This window comes from Pholis gunnellus (genome assembly GCF_910591455.1).
Source record: "Pholis gunnellus genome assembly, chromosome: 7".
In the NCBI taxonomy this organism is placed as follows: Eukaryota; Metazoa; Chordata; class Actinopteri; order Perciformes; family Pholidae; genus Pholis; species Pholis gunnellus.
Window position 1 is genome coordinate 200,965 of NC_136533.1, and position 21,917 is coordinate 222,881.

General features: G+C 41.0%; 1 protein-coding gene across 2 annotated transcripts in view; it reads right to left on the bottom strand.

Annotated features, from left to right (window-relative positions):
- Positions 1–1,692: 1,692 nt before the first annotated feature.
- The window catches only part of lamb4 (laminin, beta 4), a 33,969-nt gene continuing 13,744 nt past the window's right edge, over positions 1,693–21,917 (bottom strand). For both annotated transcript variants that reach the window (XM_079163151.1, XM_079163152.1), the window contains exons 15-34: positions 21,694–21,879; positions 19,147–19,259; positions 17,677–17,797; positions 15,898–16,078; positions 15,210–15,353; positions 14,857–15,088; positions 13,998–14,155; positions 13,379–13,603; positions 12,433–12,650; positions 11,998–12,094; positions 11,538–11,919; positions 8,512–8,672; positions 7,129–7,331; positions 6,830–7,027; positions 6,051–6,195; positions 5,393–5,591; positions 4,018–4,153; positions 3,741–3,911; positions 2,376–2,529; positions 1,693–2,295 (exon numbers count right to left, since the gene is read on the bottom strand). In XM_079163151.1, the coding sequence (XP_079019277.1) occupies positions 2,156–2,295; positions 2,376–2,529; positions 3,741–3,911; positions 4,018–4,153; positions 5,393–5,591; positions 6,051–6,195; positions 6,830–7,027; positions 7,129–7,331; positions 8,512–8,672; positions 11,538–11,919; positions 11,998–12,094; positions 12,433–12,650; positions 13,379–13,603; positions 13,998–14,155; positions 14,857–15,088; positions 15,210–15,353; positions 15,898–16,078; positions 17,677–17,797; positions 19,147–19,259; positions 21,694–21,879 (3,564 nt within the window). In that variant the 3' untranslated portion in view covers positions 1,693–2,155. The remainder of the gene's footprint in view (positions 2,296–2,375; positions 2,530–3,740; positions 3,912–4,017; positions 4,154–5,392; positions 5,592–6,050; positions 6,196–6,829; positions 7,028–7,128; positions 7,332–8,511; positions 8,673–11,537; positions 11,920–11,997; positions 12,095–12,432; positions 12,651–13,378; positions 13,604–13,997; positions 14,156–14,856; positions 15,089–15,209; positions 15,354–15,897; positions 16,079–17,676; positions 17,798–19,146; positions 19,260–21,693; positions 21,880–21,917) is intronic.

Sequence of the window (21,917 nt, forward strand, 5' to 3'; positions counted from 1 at the left end):
CTTTGGAGGGATTATATCTCCCAGCTGTCCTGGGAACGCCTCGGGATCCCCCAGTATGAGCTGGAACATGTTGCGGGCGAGAGGGAAGTCTGGGTCAGCCTGCTGGGCTGCTGCCACCGCGACCCGACTCCGGATAAGCGGAGGAAAATGGATGGATGGATGGTTTGAGATAGGATGTGCCTGATCTTTGAAATATTACGTAGGTGAAAAAAGGTTTTATCTGTGAACCTGTTACCACTGCGAAGGTCTTGTAACATTGCCAAAGGTCCAGACGATCCAATCCAGTCAAATATTTAGTCCAAAACACATTATTACGTCCATAAATACCCACGGACTGATGTTGCATCATTTCAAATTAGCTGGCAGATATGCCTAACTATGTATTTTCGAACGTAACTTCAGTTTGCAAGTAAACACTGATGCGCTCTGGATCTCAAAATGGCGGCTGCAGTCAGACGTTTCGATTGACACCTCATTTGACCTATTAGGAGCTTCCATGCCCTGTCTACAGCCTGGAATAGCCAACGAGAGTCCATGTTGAAGGAAAGTGCCTGCCCCTCTTCTTTCGTGTAAAGCTCGAGCCAATTGCAACCGATCGTTCTGATGACTGACGCTTTGTATAGCCAATGAAATTTCGAAAATAATGATATGCAGCTTCAGGGGTGGATTTAGAGGCAGAATGTGGAAGTCACCTGCGAAACCGCGAGTCAGGTTGCTGTGTTCGTGCGCTAAATCCACGGACAAAGTATCGATTTTGAGAGTTTTGGAGAATTTAGGAAAGTCAATGGTGAAATAACATATATAACTGTATTTAGACATAAATAAGCTTTAGATTGAATTATGAATACACATTTCTGCACAGCCTAGGTATGTTACTATGGTTACCATGGGTCCCCAAATGTCCTTTTTTGGAAATTGCCTAGACACACCCTTAGTAAAACATGTGTAAAATATTCATTTTCTGTTGTATGGTTATCAAATTTGAACTAGGTTAGGCTTCATGCTGCGGTCCCATTGTGTTTTCCAGCTAATAAGTCTCAGCTATAGTCATCTGCAGGAATCTGTTTGCAAAGAAATATTCAGGCGGAAATAAAAACCTTCTACTTCAGTGTGTTCAAACTTATATTACTCAATACCAGTAGCACTGACAGTGATTCTCACTGTTGGGGAACTTCAGTGTATTACCTTTCAAGGGACCAAAGCCATGCATGTACTCCAAATGGTTCAAGAACAGCTTTCAATTTACTTTGGGTATGCCTTGGAAAGGTGTTTTAGGCAAATTGTACTGGAGTGGTAACAGGTTTAAAGGACATATCCTAATCAAAGATAACTCAGAGAGTCTTTATGGTGCTGCTGGATGCCAGAGCAATATCATTTAGAGAAACTATATCATTAGATCATTGGTTTCTAGAAGAATAACTTCAAACAGGTCTTATCACAGATGACACTTTGATACTTCAAGTTATTTCACTCAGTGAGGAACCTTCCTCAGAAAAGTCTTCATATGACATCATCCACGCTTCTGATTGGAAGACAACCTGCTCTACCTCTATGCCAGTCTTTCAACAAATTAGTTTTAAAATTAAAATAACGTATAATGTAAAAATGAAATTGTCAAATTATAAAAAACTCAAATTATTTAAACAGTCACAGTAATGATTTATTACAGAATAAATCAAATAAAACTTTTTTTCACAAAGAAAATATATTTTATTGAATAAATGTCAAATATTTGCACAACTTTGAATTCCAGTAAAACTAAATCAAAACAAAAATGTTTTAAGACAAAGGTAGTTTGTAGTATTACAGTGTCTAGTACTCAGTAGTATTTATGGGGTGCTGAATTACAGTATATAGTACTCAGTAGTACTTGTGGGGTGCTGTTTTACAGTATGTAGTAGTCAGTAGTATTTGTCGGGTACTGTTTTACGGTATATAATACTCAGTAGTATTGTGGGGTGCTGTTTTACAGTATGTAGTACTCAGTAGTACTTTTAGGGTACTGTTTTACAGTATGTAGTAGTCAGTAGTATTTATGAGGTACAGCTGGCGTATCCCTTGGCTCGTCTGGGGATCTCCTGTTGAAGTGAATCCCCAGTTTCTAACAACATGGAGACTTCAGCTGCTTTGTACTACTAGTACTACTCAGTAGTATTTATGAGGTACAGCTGGCGTATACCTCGGCTCGTCTGGAGATCTCCTTTTGAAGTGAATTCACTGTTTCCAACAACACGGAGACTTCAGCTGCTTTGTCCTCTTTATTCTTGATCAGCTTCTGGATCTTCTCCTCCAGATCTGACAACACACAGTATATTTATAATACTGGAATACTGCAGTAGTACTCCTGTTCAATGCATTTGAACTAATAATAATACCTTGTAGCTGTAGGAGTTTGTCCTCCACCTGTTCCTTTAGCTTCTCGGCCTCCTCCATCATCTTCCTCAGTCGTTCTCCAGCTTCATCTCCATCCGTCTGATTGGACTTTTTCTGGTTTAAAAGCTGAAACAGCTTCATCACATCATCCAGCTCCTGTTACACAGACAGAGGTAGTGATCTACTGCACACTACATACTGCACACTCAAACAGTACTGCATAAAGCGTACTAGATACACAATCTGTACTGCATACTGCGTACTGCAAATTCAAACAGTATGTACTGTATACTGTGTCAGTAGTCTGACTGATTATGTGTCAGTAGTCTGACTGATTATGTGTCAGTAGTCTGACTGATTATGTGTCAGTAGTCTGACTGATTATGTGTCAGTAGTCTGACTGATTATGTGTCAGTAGTCTTACTAATTATGTGTCAGTAGTCTGACTGATTATGTGTCAGTAGTCTGACTGATTATGTGTCAGTAGTCTGACTGATTATGTGTCAGTAGTCTGACTGATTATGTGTCAGTAGTCTGACTGATTATGTGTCAGTAGTCTTACTAATTATGTGTCAGTAGTCTGACTGCTACTGTGTCAGTAATCTGACTGGTTTTGTGTCAGTAGTCTGACTGCTTCTGTGTCAGTAATCTGACTGGTTTTGTGTCAGTAGTCTGACTGATTATGTGTCAGTAGTCTGACTGATTATGTGTCAGTAGTCTGACTGATTATGTGTCAGTAGTCTGACTGATTATGTGTCAGTAGTCTGACTGCTACTGTGTCAGTAGTCTGACTGCTTCTGTGTCAGTAGTCTGACTGCTTCTGTGTCAGTAGTCTGGCTGATTATGTGTCAGTAGTCTGACTGATTATGTGTCAGTAGTCTGACTGCTACTGTGTCAGTAGTCTGACTGATTATGTGTCAGTAGTCTGACTGCTACTGTGTCAGTAGTCTGACTGCTTCTGTGTCAGTAGTCTGACTGCTTCTGTGTCAGTAGTCTGGCTGATTATGTGTCAGTAGTCTGACTGATTATGTGTCAGTAGTCTGACTGCTTCTGTGTCAGTAGTCTGACTGCTTCTGTGTCAGTAGTCTGACTGCTTCTGTGTCAGTAGTCTTACTGGTTTTGTGTCAGTAGTCTGACTGCTTCTGTGTCAGTAGTCTGACTGCTACTGTGTCAGTAGTCTGACTGCTTCTGTGTCAGTAGTCTGACTGATTATGTGTCAGTAGTCTGACTGCTACTGTGTCAGTAGTCTGACTGCTTCTGTGTCAGTAGTCTTACTGGTTTTGTGTCAGTAGTCTGACTGCTTCTGTGTCAGTAGTCTTACTGGTTTTGTGTCAGTAGTCTGACTGCTTCTGTGTCAGTAGTCTTACTGGTTTTGTGTCAGTAGTCTGGTTTAAAGCAGAGTCTGCAGCCTCGTTGGCCTCTCTGGCCATCTCTCGGTTCTGTTCAGTTTTCCTCTTCAGTGCTTCGATCTCGTCCTGCAGATCTTCAGGTCGACGATTCATCAGCTTTGTCTCGATGTCATCTAGTTTGTCTGTCATCTAAAAAAATGATTAAATAAAAAACGTGTTGAAACTCATCAACATCAGGCAGGGCCCAACGCAAGTGAAAGATGTTTGAGACATTTTAGATATTGTTGATCTTTACGTCTTGGATTCGGTCTTTGGCCACGTCTCTGTCTTGGCTGCCTGTGTCCAGGTCGTCATTGGCTTTGTTCTGAGCTTTCTCTGCTTCATAAATATCTCTGCTGATCTCTGTCACATCAATGTTCTTTGTCCGCTCCCTCAATATAAAAAACAATAACAAGACAGCTTCAAAATACATCTGTGGTCAGATATGAGATTAGTGAGGTCACTCATTCAGCCACGAATCGATAAGCCAGGAGGTCAAAACAAACCATTCGGCTTCATTCTCCAGTGAACTGAAAGCTCAAAGAGGTTTCATGTTTTCCTAGAGTTAAGACTTAAGACTTCGGCACTTTTTTTTAGGATCATGTGTTGTTATATTAGTTGAAATTATCTTTACATCCCAACAGCAATCAATAAATCAAATTCTCTCGAAAAAGAAAAGGAATGACAGCATCCGTGGATGTCGCAGGATGGTAATAAGTGCAATGATGTCATAGTTACGTATTTTCAGAGAGCTGATGGTGATTTCTTCTTTTAAAGGTTTGTGTTTTAGCTGAAGTTTTTATGTTTTAATGAGAGTTTTGTGTTTGGCAAAAGTTAAGTTTTATTTTAAAGTTTTCGACTTTTAGTTGGAGTTTCATGTTTTTATTATTTATTTTTTCACGTTGTTATGAAAGTTCAATGTTTTGGTGGTTGAGTTAAAACTATAGAATTAGAAAGTTTGCTCCGGTTGGTGCATAGTGATTTTTCAACATGTCGGTTATGAGCATCGTCATTACTGTTCAAATACCAATAGGAGCATTAAAAGTACAAATTATCATCTCTACTTGCTGTACTATTGTCAGAATACAATGACAGTTTGAGCAAATATGACAAAAAATATTTTAATCAAAATGACCAACTGTAGCTTTAACCAGCTTAGTGCGGCTCCTTTAACGCCCTCTAAATGTTCCAGTCGAATGCAGCACTAGTTTTGTGTTTTGGTTAAAGTTGTGTTTTAGTTTAAGTACTGGGTTTTAGTTAAAGTTTACCATTTCGGTACCAATTTTGTGTTCTAGTAAAAGTTTTAGCTTAAGTTTTGTGTCAATGTTAAGGTTTTATGTTGTGCTTAAAGGTGTGTTTTGGTTAAAGTTCTAGGTTTTAGTTAAAGTTTTGTGTTTTGGTAATAGTTTTGTGTTTTAGCTTAAGTTTTGCGTCAATGTTAAAGTTTTTTGTTTTGGTTAAAGATGGTATTTTGGTTAAAGTTCTGTTTTTTTTGTTTAAAAGTTGTGTTTTAGTAAAGTTTAGTATTTTAGAAACAGTTTCTAGTTTCGTTAGTTAAGATCCCTTTTTCACAGAGTCAACAGATGTTTAGATCTTTAGCCAATACTGATTTCATGCTTTCAGACACTGACTTGACTTCCTGAGCTTTCTGCAGCAGAGTCTGGGCAGTCTTGGTGTGCTCCTCCAGGTTCTTGGGGGATTTGGTTGCGTTGGACAGCAGATTATTGATGTCATTGATCATTGATCGGATCTGATCTGGTGATTGTGGCAGCTGGATGTCCAGAACAGCTTGGGCCATTTTCTCGATGTCCTCTGGAGGAACCCTCTCATCTGTCAGGGAGGAAACCTGATTACTTATGTTTTAGTATCTTTATATATGAACTTTGTTACATATCATATAATCTGGTGCATTAACCTGTTATAAGGTTTGTTGTGTTTTATCCATGTTTTCTTGTGAGCAGTGTATGAGGGAGCACTCATCTGTGATAACACTGTCCAGGGTGGGTGGAGTCACTTTAAATAAAAAGTCTGGTTGTGTTGTGAACTTTCTGAACGACGCTTCAACAAAACATACATCTAACATGTGAAAGGTAAAGGTTACGTCACTTTTTTGTGTTTTAAAGGAAACAGCTCAAATCTGCTGCCGTTTTTTCTTTTGTCACAGTCACTTCCTCTCCTCTAGTCGAGGAAATGAGGCTACTAATGCGAGTAGCCTCGCTAATAATAAATAGCTGAACCACAGTCCTCCAGGTGAGGACCAGGTTCCTGCAGTTTCACCTTCACACTGACCTATGAGGTAGTTTTTGACTTGCTGGATGAGCTCCTTGGTTTTATTTTTCTCTCTCTTGAGGGAGTCCATGTTTTTGTTGATCCGGTCCTGAAGGTCTTTCGCCTGGTCTTTGGTGTCCTGAGCTTGCCGTTTGGCATCATTGATCTGACACAAAATACAGAGTTAAAACATTTATTTAACAGTGAAGCAGTAAAACGACCAACAATCTGATAGTGTGGCTCAGTGTCACCATGTATCTCAGTAGTTTGAAATAATGAGTAGATTTAAACTGTCATATACAGGACATACAGGTACATGAAATGTGCCCTGATCATTTAACTATCCTAAGCATTAGGAGCAGTGGGCTGCTGTAAAGAGCCCGGGGAGCAACTTGGTGTTCAGTGTCTTGCTCAAGGACACGACATGGGAACAGGGGATCAAACCTGTGGTTAAAGGTGACCTGATAATAAAAACAATGACAACAAGTATTCCCAGAATATCCAAATGTAGCTCTCGCATAAGTTAGTGAGGTGTAACCCGCCTTAATGTAGTTCATCTTGATTTAGTAAACACTTTGTTTCAAAACCAGGCTGAAGAGTTGCTTCTGAGCTTTGGTTAAATTGAACCCCTTGTTATAATGTTACTGTTGACTCATTCACTGGGACTAATTCATTCTGGTCTCAGGCAATAAAAGACATCCTTCAAATTAAAAGCTGGTTCATCTGGACCCTCTTAAAATCCTATGAAGTGGACTGGACCTGCTCCAGTTCTAGCACCAGTCCTCCCAGTGTAAACCTACCTTGTTCTTGGGCTCCTGTAGACTGGACGGGAGTGTAATGAGTTGCTGCTTCGCTCTCTCTGCTGTCTCTAAAGCTTTCTGACTGACTGGAATGACTCCATCACAGTTTGGACCTCCACATTTCCTTTTTCCCAAACCCAGTTCACACAGAGCTCCACCACATCCTGAACAGTCCTCCAGACCTGGTCCTCCACAGATCTGCATCAGACCACAACACAATGGTGAAAGGTCACAAAGAGGCTCATTCACCTGTGATTGGTTGATGTGTGAGTCATGTGACTCTGCAGGTTGGTACTCACCATTCGGTTGAGATTGACCACGCTTAGCTGTTGGACCTTCTTCTCCAGCGACGCCATGTCTCCTCTGCTGCTGCACGTGTTCAGCTTATGTTTGACTTCTTGCCTGGTGTCCATGGAGTCCTCCAGAGCATTATTGCCATTTCTCACTCTCTTCTCGTCCAACGTGAAGGCTTCATAAAGCTTCTGGATTTCATCCAGCAGCTCTTAAACAGGATCAGAGAAGACAAGGAGTTCACAAATAAACTAAAGAAGAAGTGCATAAAGCAGCACAGTCTGTTCTGTGAAATGTGGATGTTGGTTCTTTCAGAATTTCATATGAAACCACCAGACTGTCCTTTTTCAATTTCCCCTCAGCTTGTTTGCATTTCCTTTTTATTCTGTTATTTAGCCGAGGCAGGTATGAAATGAAGTACAACTTCACATGTATTGTTGAAGTTATTTAGAAAACGAAGGCCTTATGAAAGCTGTCAGCAGAGTTATTGTTGAGGACAGGAGAATAAATATAGGTAGACGTTGTAAGAGCAGGATGTGGAAGGAGGGGCTTCAAAATAAAAGTTTTCTGGTTAGAAACACATAAATTAGCTTCACAGAGATTAACACTTTCAAGAGTAAAACCAGAGGAGAGAACAATGTCCAGGGTGTGTCCCTTTCAGTGAGTGGGACTCAACTGATCATAAGGTTTAACAACATTTACAAAAAGCCAAAGAGAAACCAGAGGGGCAGCATACAGGACATGTTTGTTAAAATCACTTAAATTCAAGGCTATCAAAGCAAAGCACAACAGAAGAGATGAGAGAACAGACTTAGATTTCATGAGTCTGTAGATTCCAAAAGAAAGTAAAGGGGCCATTTATCGTCAAACCAATCTACCACTACAACCTAAAAATCTTTCTTAATCAAGGTATGGCAGCTTTTCTTCTCCCTCTGAAAACCCTTCTGTCTAGGAGGAACAGGAGGAATCTCCTCCTGCTTGTCAGTAGCTTACTGGGGAACAAGCTCCTCCAGATGATGGCCAACAGCGTTTTTAATGTTTAACCAGGCAATGATGGAATCACAGGCAGCCTCATCTTTACCGGAGAGGAGCTTTTTCAGCATGTTTAAGTCTTGTAGAGCAGCAACCTGCCCAACAAGCACCCGGCCTCCGATGGCTGGTCAGCCAAAACCTCCTTATGGACAACGGGGGAGAAGATATCTGTTTCCACCCTGGATCGCCTCTATAATAAACAGTCTAAAACACCTGTCAGGTTTGTGATAAGTTATGATCTGGCCACAGTCACTGATTGTGGGGCAGATAGTAATCTATAACACAATAAAGTGAAGCCTCAGAAAAGGACCATCTGTGTTTTTAGTGAGCTCAAATATAACAAGAACAACATCACTCACCGTCCGGGTCTTCATCTTCATCGTCCGGATTCTCGATGAGTTTCGCCTTCATGTTGTCCAGCAGCTTCTTGAACTCCAAACGAATGTCGTCAATTTCAGTGTTGAGGAGAGGAGACGGGTCGATCAGTATCACATTCGGGTCCACGGCGTCTTGCAGCTTCCTGTGAGGAAGAAAGTGTTTCAAAATGTTTGATGATTGACTTTAACCTTTTACTTCCTCTAAAAGAGAAAGTTGATCCACTTAAAACCTGCAGGAGGGAAAAAATATTTCTTTGTTTTTCCTCTAGTAACGAACGGGACCCAATTTGGTCCTAGAGGGGGGGGGCGACAGTGTACACATGTAGTACAAAGTACTTCTGAGAACGCATAAAAGTGTTTTTTATGACATATCATATACCCACGTAACGAAAAAATTCTGATAAAATGGACCATGTAACCTATTTTAATCACTCAAAAACATATATATACACAAAGTACTACAATATACTACAAGTACAACCACAATTTCACCTATTTTTCACCAGGAGACGGCGAGCTATGGTCTCCGTTACCGAGACCAGCCACGACCTACGGCACTTTCATAGACAAACCGCATATCAAAGAGCACGAGGACTCCACACTGAATCCAACAATATCTTCCAAATTCTTCTCCTTCAAACCATTAAAAAGTTACAATTCATCTGCCACAGATCAACACGGAGCCAAACAGCAAAACAATTGAAACACTTCGCAACTTGAGATGGTTTTCTGGATGAAAATCGCCCAAAAAAATAAATTAGTCTCTCTCCTCCATTCTGTGAAAAAACTGAGTCTCTACGAGCGTCTATGAAGACGGGGTAATCTTTTCAGTTTTGGCCAATGGGTTTGACCGTTGGGGGCGAGCCACGGTTTTCGATATTTTTATTGGCTTAAAATTCTGTCAATCAACTCAAAGAACGTATCATTACACTCCTTACACTCTTCCGCATTCAACGCTGTGTCGTATGCGCAAATCGGCCAATCACAGGCTTTGGTAAGGTTCAATTGCATTCTGTAAAACTGAAATTCAGATGAGGATGAGCCATGTTTTTCAAGTTTATATATAGCGCAGGCTCTCAAAATGATGCCAAATTGCTGTATTAGATAGATTGAACACTATTAGTGATAAAATAAGTGAAATATATAGTTATATAGTATACAAAATTACAATAAAACGGCTGAAAGTACTGCTTCCAAAATCAGAATTGACGTCGGCTGACCTGTACAAAAACATGGATATCTCTGGCCTGCTTCACTCTATCAAAGCCAATTCTTTTTTAAAAGGACTGCTGACATGTTGTGCTATGATTTGGGAGAGTTTAGGTCTTCGTCTGCATCATTTCAAATCAATAGCATCAATAAAAGTGCTTTTTTTTTCAGGCGAACCTGAAATTTTTCAATTTGAGCTGTGTGCTATATTCATTCAGCATTTACCAGTAACATATACACTGATATGAACAAATCTCACAAGTGTTAGTGTTATTATCCCATTTAAATTATTCAAATAGACCTTGTAGTTAGAGAGATACGCCCCTTTAAGAATGGGTATGACATTTTCAAGCAGAGGCCTCAAAATAGGCTTAGAGGTTAAAAGGAGAAGAGGACAAAACATTTGTTTTTATAAATTTAACAGCATCAGAACAGGGAATAAGTTAGTTTCAAAGCAAAACATAAACTTTGGTCATTAAACAGAAGAGTTTAATTTTCTTATATTTACAGTTTAATCAGCCTTAAATGACCCAAACCAAGAAGATTAACCCCTTATTGATTTTATTCTCATGACTTCTTGTGCATATAGACGTTTATACCTGGTTTAAACAGAACAAGTGTGTCAGCAGAAAGTCACAAGTTCAGGGACTATATGTTTACGTACATTCAAAGAAAGAAATGAACGATCAAGTCAAACAGGATTTTTCTTTTATGTAGATAGAAGCAATATAAAAGACAAAAAAGATGAAGATGATTGTAAATAAAATGATAAGTAAAGCAATTAGTTAAGTAACGAATATACTGAAATATCAGCTTATTCCGATTATTTGGAATAGAAACAGGGCTGAACCACTCTGCCGGGAACTCTAGATAAGCAGACACGCAGGGAAACGCAGTGTAGCAGAAAATAAGGTCCGGAATCGGGTTAACACTGTACTGACAGAGATCACATCTTATCAAGATCGAAGATAAGATTGTGCAGGACTGACGAGTCTACAAGTACGGAGAGGCAGCCGGTTTTTCACCTTCAATGACTTAGTGCCTAAACAAACTACTATGCTGAACCTACCAAAATAAAAGGAGGAAAAGGAAAAGTTGTTTGGTCATTGAGTGAAATCCAGTTAAAATCCTTCGGGCCGACTCATCGATCCTTCTCAAGTAGAGAAACTGCACGTTTACTCATTCATCAAACCTTGCATACGTCTGCCAGTGAGCGATTTCCTTTAATAAATCCCAAATCAACTTGTAAATGTGAGCAGCTGGTTCAGCCTCATATCGCCCCTCTACACACATTCAACCATAAACCAAGGGTTAGGGTCAAAGTCTTTACGGTAAATCACGGAGACTACCGAGAAGAAAAACTAATTATAATTTGAATTCTTCCATTATTGCAGTTCTAACGGTCCTAAGAGTCCTAAGAGTCCTCACAATCCTCACGGTCCTCACAGTCTTCAGAGTCCTCACGGTCTTAACAGTCTTAATGGTCCTAACATTGTCAGAGTATCTATTGTGCAACATGTCACGAGTCTCACTGTAGTATTTATGTTTACAGGAATCCGACTGATTGATTCCAAAAGCATTGTGACAATCATAGTATCCACCACTATATATATATCATTTAAAAAAGGAAGCCTGATAGGTGAACACAATATATTTACTCATGTTTTCTTCTGGCATCATGATTATTACTGATAATGAGTATTATGGAGTGATCGTATGAGAGCTGTCACTGGCTTTATTTGCAGACTAATTTACACTGTGAGGCTATAAAACTTTAAGTTCATAACTTCAGAATTTACCCGATCTTTAAACACAGCTTCTCCAGTTTCTCCAGCTTCTCCAGCTTTGGCGGGGAGAGTCCCATCAGGTTGGCGAGGTCGTCCAACTTGGAGTGCATCTTCAGCATCTGTTGCTGGTGGCGACTGTCGCCAGGCCACATGCTGTCATTGCCATGGCGAGGAATAAAGGTTTTCATCCTCAGGGCGGCTCGCTGGACATCGGTCACGTCTTTGGCCCAGAGAGAGTTGCACGGATGGCACTCGTTGCAGGCCGGGAACACCGAGTCATAGCCAGCGGCGCACTCATCACAGAAGATACCGGAGACACCGACCCGACAGATACACTCGCCGGTTTCAGGGTCACATGACGGACGCTCCGTGCCCTCAACGTTACAGTCACAAGCTGAGAGAGACATGACGAGTTCAAATCAGAACAAGCTGGAGTTCTGTCACGGAGAGGTGAAGAAATGTTTCCACTCACAGATACACTGCAGATCCGTATTCCCAAAATGATTTTCTCCACATTCGTCACACTGTCTTCCTCCAAACTCAGGACGACATGGACACTGTCCCGTCACCTGAACACATCACTGCTTCATTCAATACATGATTTCTGATCAATTGTTCATCCACTGTCAGTAATTATGTCTTATTATTATGATTTATAGTGTGTCCTGTTTCACGTCTTTCTTCTGTCTAGTATTGTGAAACACCATAAACTTTATGTTGTTTTATCCCTTCAAGTTACACATTTCAACAAGTTTCACATGAATGTAAAACAGCATTGAGACGTTCAGTGTGTTATGTGATTGTGTTCTGTAGTGTGAGGTGAATAACATGAATGAAATGAATCAAAGCCTGTCAAATAGAGGACTAGAATAAAAGATAGGGCAGTGTCTGTGTTGGTGCCTCTTGCCTTGTTGCAGATGTTGGAGAAGGAGTTAACAGAATCACAGCTGCAGGTTTGACACCCTGATGCACCGTCCAGATTCCAGTATCCGTCCACACACTGGTCACAAAGGATGCCCATCACCCCTGTCCTGCAGGGACACTGTCCCGTCCTTGAATTACAGAAACAAGGACTCCCGAGAGGACACTGAGTCACCTCCGTCCCCCGCCGGTCACAGGAGCACTCTTGGAAATGCACAATAAATACAAGAAAACACGAAATATATCAGATAAGGAAAAATATATGAAGCCATCAGTCACAAACTTTAAACCCACGTCTTTGGTGTAGAGCAGGGGTCGGCAACCTTTACCATCCAAACAGACATTTTGTTCTATTTTTCACCAAATAAAATGTGTCTGGAGCCGCAGAAGCTATTTCATGTCACAGCTTATAAAGTTTTGTATATAGTTTTATTATATATACAAAAACTATAGTTTGTTGTATTTGTGAAATTATAGAACAAGAATAAAGACACTTCTTGACATTTTATTGCTATTTGACCTGTTTTGGATTTATCCATTGATGTGTAGCTGTAAAATAATAAACACGGATCTCCGTCATCTGCGCCAAGACGGCAGCAACGTTATTCACTTCTCCCACACTTCACCGGAACCTCCACAATAAAAGCCCCAAACAGACACAGGAACTCTGCTTCCTAGAGAGCTCTTCACGTGCTCAAGATAATAGCTTTACGGAGGGCGGAGGTCTGCAAATCAGATCTGATCAGCCTCCTGCAGGGAAAGGCGCTCGACAGCGACGTAACAGGAAGTGATGCACATTTTAGTGGACAAACTATTGAAACGGGTTTACGACCGCTGGGGAATAAAATGTTCTAAATATAGAACGTCTTCTTCTTCTTCCTCTTATTATTGTTCATATTAACATTATTATTATCTGATACTCTGCTCGTTACCTTTGCAATCTTGGTCCAGGGCGTCACCGTAGTAACCAGGTTTGCAGCCTTGGCAGCGTGGTCCCGTCGTGTTGTAGAGGCAGCGCTGACATTCTCCTGTCAGGCTGTTGCATGCGTTGCGGTCACTCGGGTTGATGTTGTTGTTGCAGACACACTCCTCACAGCTGGAGCCTGGCAACCCCAGGTTACCATAGAAACCAGGGCTGCATCTGTCGCAGCGAGGACCTGAGACAGACAGTCCGTTTGAATTATATAGTGAATAATATTCACTGTGTTCACATGTTTAATGTGCATATCGAACAACCTTTGATCAGCACATTAAAGAAATAACAGAAATTCTAATGATTGCCTTTCATCCGGACCGGGTTATTGAACCGTGTTGTTGTCGGGCCGGTTTTGTGCTGTAAGAGTTTCAAATGGTACAGAATGCTGCGGCTAGAATGTATTAATAAAACTATCATTTGCTCCGTATTCATATCAGATCAGACTTTAAAGTGCTTTTGATGTCTGATCACCTTAAAGCAATTAAACCAATCAGAATTCACTGCTCTGAGAACTGAGGGCTCCGTCTGGCCCCAGAGTGAAACTGGGTCAGCAGGTCACTCAGGGCAGCTCTTACCTGTGTGTCCCTCCCTGCAGTCACAGGATAGACTGAGGGATTGTGGGTCGTGTTGGCATGAAGTGGCGAAGAATCGTCCGCTGTTTGGAACTTCTGGACACAGGCAGGGCTGACAGGGCTGTCTGGAGACAGGGTTACCATAGTAACTCTCCACACACCTGCAGCAGCAACACAGAAGTGTCATCAGAACCAGAGCATCAACAGTCTGCATGTACTGAAACATTCTCCAACATGTTAGAACATATCGAGAGGATACAGTTTAAAAGATTTGGAAATATGTGAACTCATGAAATAACAGATCGAAATATTCTAAATATTTCTGAAGTTACGCCAGCAGGAAGATAGTCGTCTGTGGTGTTTATTCTGACCTGTTGGAATGAAACATGTACAACTATATGCAAAACAGATCCACACAAATACACGACAGATGTTGACAGATGCACCATTCCACAGTGTGGTGCATGGACGTCTACGTTTATAGCTCCTATCTATTCATTCACACACATTCATACACTGATGGAGGGCTACGATGGAAGGTGCCAAATGACCATCAGAACTAACTCATCATTCACACCCAATCCCAAGACTTGGGGTTCAGTGTCTTGCCCAAGGGCACATGGGCACGGCATCGAGGAGCCGGGGATCAAACCGCCGATCTTCTGATTGAAGGACTGTAATATGTGTAATAACTTGTTTCTGTCTTTTACCTGCTAAAGTGTCTTTAAGTACCTTAAAGCACTAAACAAATAAAATAAATAAAAATAAGCCGAACCCTTTTAGATGTTATTATAAACATAACCTGTGTTACATATCTGTAGATATATTAGACTAGTTAGGTAAATAAATGTGGATACTGAACCTTTCACACATTGGTCCGGTGCTGTGCTCCCTGCAGTTCAGACACTCTCCGGTTTGCTCATCGCACACTTCTGACAGCTCGTTACATTGACAGGGTCCACAGGAAGGGAAACCCCAGAATGCTGTCTGACAGCGATCACAGCGCTGACCTGTGACCTCTGAACGACACGAACATTGACCTCTGACCTGATCGCAAAGCTCTGACACCGAACCACGCGGGTCACACTCACATGCTGCAAACACAAAGGAAGTGAGAAATCATCAAACACTGATTGTAATGAACTTGTTTTAAAATGATACACTCTTCAGAAAGAATCCTCGTGTTTTTGCATTGTGGTTGTTCGACTTCCTTACATTTGCAGCCATCGGGTCCCAAACCAAACGTCCCTGGTGCACAGGTATCACAGCAACGGCCAATCACGTTGGGTTTACATTCACAGAAACCTTCCAGTTTACTGCAGGATAGTCCGAGAGAACCGACAACGTTACATCTGCAAGCTGAGAATAGAACACAGACAGAAACTCAACGACAGGAGGTCGAGGAAAACATCAACAAAAGAAATTACAAAAAATCCTGAACCTCTGTTGTGTTTATACGTGTTGAACTACTTATGAACAGATCTGTTGTGTGTATATATATATATATATATATATATATATATATACATATACGTGTTGAACTACTTATGAACAGATCTGTTGTGTGTATATATATATATATATATATATATATATATATATATATATATATATATACATATACGTGTTGAACTACTTATGAACAGATCTGTTGTGTGTATATATATATATATATATATATATATATATATATATATATATATATATATATACATATACGTGTTGAACTACTTATGAACAGATCTGTTGTGTGTATATATATATATATATATATATATATATATATATATATATATATATATATATATACGTGTTGAACTACTTATGAACAGATCTGTTGTGTGTATATATATATATATATATATATATATATATATATACATATACGTGTTGAACTACTTACGAACAGCTCCGTTGTGTATTCGTGCTGACATGCTCTCTATGAGTCCCTCACAGACTTCCCGCAGTGACTCTTGTGGACGGAGCTCAACAGCCAATCCGATGCAGTTAAAGCGGCGGAAAGAGTCGCGGTCACTCTGGACGCAGAAGTCTTGGACGGCCTCGATGCTGGGAATCAGACCCATCTAACAATACACAAAATACATAATTCAGTACATAATATTGAAGGCATTATCTAAAAGCATTGCTTTTAGAGAAGTTATAAAGGCACTCCACTGGTTAATTGAGTATTTCTGTACGTTCTGCTGCATGTATATCGCTTCACCATCTGGAGATATTTAAACACTGACACACTGCTGTAGGGACTCACGTTGGCCTTGAGTCACACTTATGCTGATTCACAGTCATTTCAATTCAAGTAAGTTGTATTTGTGTTCAAAGTCATTAATCACAAATGTTCATCAGTTGGAACAGTATTGTTTAAAGTTCCTACCTTGTTACAAATCAACACAAACCAGACAAAGTCACTGAGTGACTCACAGCTCAGTCATGTCATTTATAAAAATACAATAATTATGTGAAATTGCAAATAAAAGATGTTCAAATTTAGACTACAATGTTTTCAATTTAAAAGATATATTTGTTAGCACAGAACAAGGTGTATAATTATAACTTATCAGGCTGCAGATACATCAGTTGTGGAGTTCCACAAGGAATTTCACAAATGATCTGCCTCATTGAGAACGTCTGCAGATGAGCCGACACTGTACAGCACTGCTTCAACCAAACAGAACATGTAACCATCCGGAATGAGGCTCGAGAGGGTCTGATTGTGTGAAAATTAACAATCTATCCCTGAACATTTCCAAAACTAAAAGTATAGTTTTCTTCTCCTGGAGTACGCTCAGTGGGGACCCACAGCCAGAGCCGGTCCAGAGGACACATTACTGGTGTAATGTTGGAGTCTGAGCACATTGACAGCATTGTGACTACAATGGGAACGGGCAGAGCCATGGCTAGAAATGGGTTATATTCTCCACTCGTATGGTCAGCAGCAGCAAAGAAAGACAGAAATAAACTACAACTAGTTCAAAACCGTTCTGCCAGATTGACCCTCCAGCACTCAATGAAAACAAATAGAGAACACATGAAATCTGGCCTCTGCTGATTATCAGTTGAAATTAAACTCCACTGCAGCCTCCTCGTGTTTTCCAGAAATTAAGTATTTAATCAGACTCCTGAATATTTCTTCAACCAAATAAAAAACATGCAACAGACATCCCATAAGGAACGCTAGTTTAGAACAAACTTCCTCAAATGCATAGTTATCTACCTTTTAATATTGGCTTGGAACTCACTACCTCATATTACTGAACAATGAAACAATGAAATAGCGATAAAAGACTTAATAAGGTTAATATAAGCCAAACTTTAGTGACTCCTGATCCTTCTTTGAAGATTCTGAATGCAATGATCATGTATGTGGTCTGCACTGATCCTATACATCCAAGGATCTGACTGTACTTTGTCATTCACTGTATTATTTGATGTGAACTGTATGTCTCATGTCATGTATTGTCTGCATTATATCTCGTACTTTCTGTGAACCACAGGAAGATCAGCTGTTGCCAAGGCGTCAGTTCAAAAACAAGTTGCCCTGAAAGACTTGAGACTTGACTTGGACTTGCAAAGAACGACGTGTGAGCATCTCTGACTGCTGCTTAGCTCTTACTGAACCATCAGACTGTGATTGATTCAACTGAAGAGATGAAGACTTACTCACCGAGTCAATCAGTATGTGTGAGCTGGAGAAGCCTTCTGATCCGTGCTGTTTGTTAAAGACGATGTCCACAAAGTACCGACTGGCTGTGTTCAGACACACTGGAGAGGACAAAATACTGACCCTGCAGACAAACAGACAAACAAACAGATAAATAACCAACGACGACGGGATCAAAAACTTAAACAGACAAAGAATTGTAAAAAAATGAACAAACAAACGATAGACATCAGGAACAAACAGTAAACATTAAAACAAACTTAACTGGCTTTAGTTTAGTTGAGTTAATCTTGACTTGTAATCAATCATCATTGGTACAAGATGACTTTAACCTGACAGCGATCTCTAGTCGTCCCTCTGTGAATAATACCTGCTGTCTGCCAGAAACAAAGGCGGAAGCAGTCGACCATGTTTGATGTCTGCGACTTTAAGATCATTTATTGTGGGCCCTGTTTCAGAGAGAAGATTTAACAAACTCTGAGCCTATCCCTGAACTCTGAATTAACTAACCCTGAGTTAACAAACTCTAAACTCTCAGTTAACTAACCCTGAACTCTAGGTTAACTAACCCTGAATTCTGAGTTAACTAAACCTGAGTTAACAAACTCTAAACTCTCAGTTAACTAACCCTGAACTCTAGGTTAACTAACCCTGAATTCTGAGTTAACTAACCCTGAATTCTGAGTTAACTAAACCTGAACTCTCAGTTAACTAACCCTGAACTCTAGGTTAACTAACCCTGAACTCTCAGTTAACTAACCCTGAACTCTAGGTTAACTAACCCTGAATTCTGAGTTAACTAACCCTGAATTCTGAGTTAACTAAACTTAACTAACCCAGAGCAGCTGATCTGAGTTTGTTCAGCTTGAGCGTGGTGAATGAAAACAAACATCATAAATGGATCTTGATTGTATGATTCACGTGGCAACAGGTGAATCCAGTGTCAGTAGAGATATTGATGCTCATAAGCTACGTATGGACTGAGCCGGAGTCAAAGAGGGGAAACGGGTCAATAAGTTAACACAGTGAAGTTGTATTCAGTATTGTCCATTAGTTCATCATTTACCAAACTACATTTTTACATTTGTTCACAATCCTGACTTGACTCTTTGTCATCAGAATCAGAAACAGTTTATTTCTCAGCATGTTAGACATAAAGGAAGTTGGCTTGTTGACATTGGTGGTAATGAAATATTTGAATGTTCAAAGAAATGATTTAGTAATTGCGTAACAAACTGATATCTAACCAGGATATAGAATGTAAAATACGAACATATGAAATATGAATTCAGACCGAATGACGAAATAAAACAGCGTCTCTGTCAGAGGGAGAAGAGAAACTCTGGGTTTGTTACAGGTTAGGTTCAGTTACCAGGGCAACAGTTACCTCTCTCTCTTTCCCTGATCTCAGGATTCACTTATTTCACCAAAGCGGCTTTCAATAAACACACTCTGTTGTTTACTTTGTCTCACCTGGAGTTTCCAGGAAGAATCAGACTTTTACTTCCTGTTGGGTCGCTGCTGCAGCCGCCGTCGCCCGGTGACACGGCGACGACGCTGACTGAAGCCAGCCAATCAGACGGAGACTGCAGAGGAAGATCAGCTGACGTTACAATACAGGAAGAAAGAAGTCACAGAAAATACAAGTCATCATGCAGGTGAAGTTTCACTTTATAGTCCTGACTTCAGAAGAAAACGAGCTGACAGCCTGACATGAGCTCCTCACAGTTCAACACTCCATTAACTCGCCTCATCATGTTTGAGAGTTTCTATCAAATCTTTGAGTCCTGCAGAGAATCACAGAGGTTGTGTTGGAGAGTCTATCTATAGAACATGTTCTATATAACATATACATATATATAACATATATATATGTATATGTTATATACATGTATATGTTCTATAGAACATATATATAACATATATATATGTTCTATAGAACATGTTCAGCTTTTAACCTGCTGTAAATCAGATTGGTTGTTTTTTTCTCTCTCGTGAATGTGACACAGACACACATGAATAATCATGAGCTGAGAGCCTTCTCTCTTCCTCTCCTCACTCATTCACTCATTCACTCATCCCTCCTTCACTCATTCACTCATTCACTCATCCCTCCTTCACTCATTCACTCATTCACTCATCCCTCCTTCACTCATTCACTCATTCACTCATCCCTCCTTCACTCCTTCACTCATTCACTCCTTCACTCCTTCACTCATCCCTCCTTCACTCCTTCACTCATTCACTCCTTCACTCCTTCACTCATTCACTCCTTCACTCATCCCTCCTTCACTCCTTCACTCATTCACTCCTTCACTCATCCCTCCTTCACTCCTTCACTCATTCACTCATCCCTCCTTCACTCATTCACTCCTTCACTCATTCACTCCTTCACTCATCCCTCCTTCACTCCTTCACTCATTCACTCCTTCACTCATTCACTCCTTCACTCATCCCTCCTTCACTCCTTCACTCATCCCTCCTTCACTCCTTCACTCATTCACTCATTCACTCATCCCTCCTTCACTCCTTCACTCATTCACTCATCCCTCCTTCACTCCTTCACTCATTCACTCATCCCTCCTTCACTCCTTCACTCATTCACTCATCCCTCCTTCACTCCTTCACTCATTCACTCATCCCTCCTTCACTCCTTCACTCATTCACTCCTTCACTCATTCACTCCTTCACTCATCCCTCCTTCACTCCTTCACTCCTTCACTCCTTCACTCCTTCACTCATCCCTCCTTCACTCATTCACTCCTTCACTCATCCCTCCTTCACTCATTCACTCATTCACTCCTTCACTCATCCCTCCTTCACTCCTTCACTCATTCACTCCTTCACTCATCCCTCCTTCACTCCTTCACTCATTCACTCATCCCTCCTTCACTCCTTCACTCCTTCACTCATTCACTCATTCACTCCTTCACTCCTTCACTCATCCCTCCTTCACTCATTCACTTCTTCACTCCTTCACTCATTCACTCCTTCACTCATCCCTCCTTCACTCCTTCACTCATTCACTCCTTCACTCATCCCTCCTTCACTCCTTCACTCATTCACTCATCCCTCCTTCACTCCTTCACTCATTCACTCCTTCACTCATCCCTCCTTCACTCCTTCACTCATTCATTCACTCATCCCTCCTTCACTCATTCACTCATCCCTCCTTCACTCCTTCACTCATTCACTCCTTCACTCATCCCTCCTTCACTCCTTCACTCATTCACTCATTCACTCATCCCTCCTTCACTCCTTCACTCCTTCACTCATCCCTCCTTCACTCCTTCACTCCTTCACTTATCCCTCCTTCACTCCTTCACTCCTTCATTCACTCATCCCTCCTTCACTCATTCACTCATCCCTCCTTCACTCCTTCACTCATTCACTCATCCCTCCTTCACTCATTCACTCATCCCTCCTTCACTCCTTCACTCATTCACTCCTTCACTCATCCCTCCTTCACTCCTTCACTCATTCACTCCTTCACTCATTCACTCCTTCACTCATCCCTCCTTCACTCCTTCACTCCTTCACTCATCCCTCCTTCACTCCTTCACTCCTTCACTCATCCCTCCTTCACTCCTTCACTCATTCACTCCTTCACTCATCCCTCCTTCACTCCTTCACTCATTCACTCCTTCACTCATCCCTCCTTCACTCCTTCACTCCTTCACTCATCCCTCCTTCACTCCTTCACTCCTTCACTCATCCCTCCTTCACTCCTTCACTCCTTCACTCCTTCACTCATCCCTCCTTCACTCCTTCACTCATTCACTCCTTCACTCATCCCTCCTTCACTCATTCACTCATTCACTCATCTCTCCCAAAGACAGAAAATTCATTTGAATGAATTGCTCTTTTGTTGTTTATGTTCTTGATGATCAGTTTCAAAGGATTTCTGTGATTGTGGAGCTCATTAAATTAACATGAACACGTTTTTTTAATGAGACCCCTGGTCACTAGAAAAAGGACCAGGACCAGGACCAGGACCAGGACCCTGACTGTTCTCTTTACCTCTGACTCGTAACGAATAACCAGCTGGTAATCCATCGATGATGGGATGTTGTCCACAGTGAATCTAAGCCCCGCTCCATCAAACACTCGGACCAATCCCAGGCCGGTCCAGGTGAGAGGCTGATCGTTCCTCTGACGGGGAAGGATCTGCAGGGCGTGACCCGGGTCCAGAGGGAGGCTGTTCTGCTGCAGAACGGAAACCAATATCAGTTATACTCCGGGCG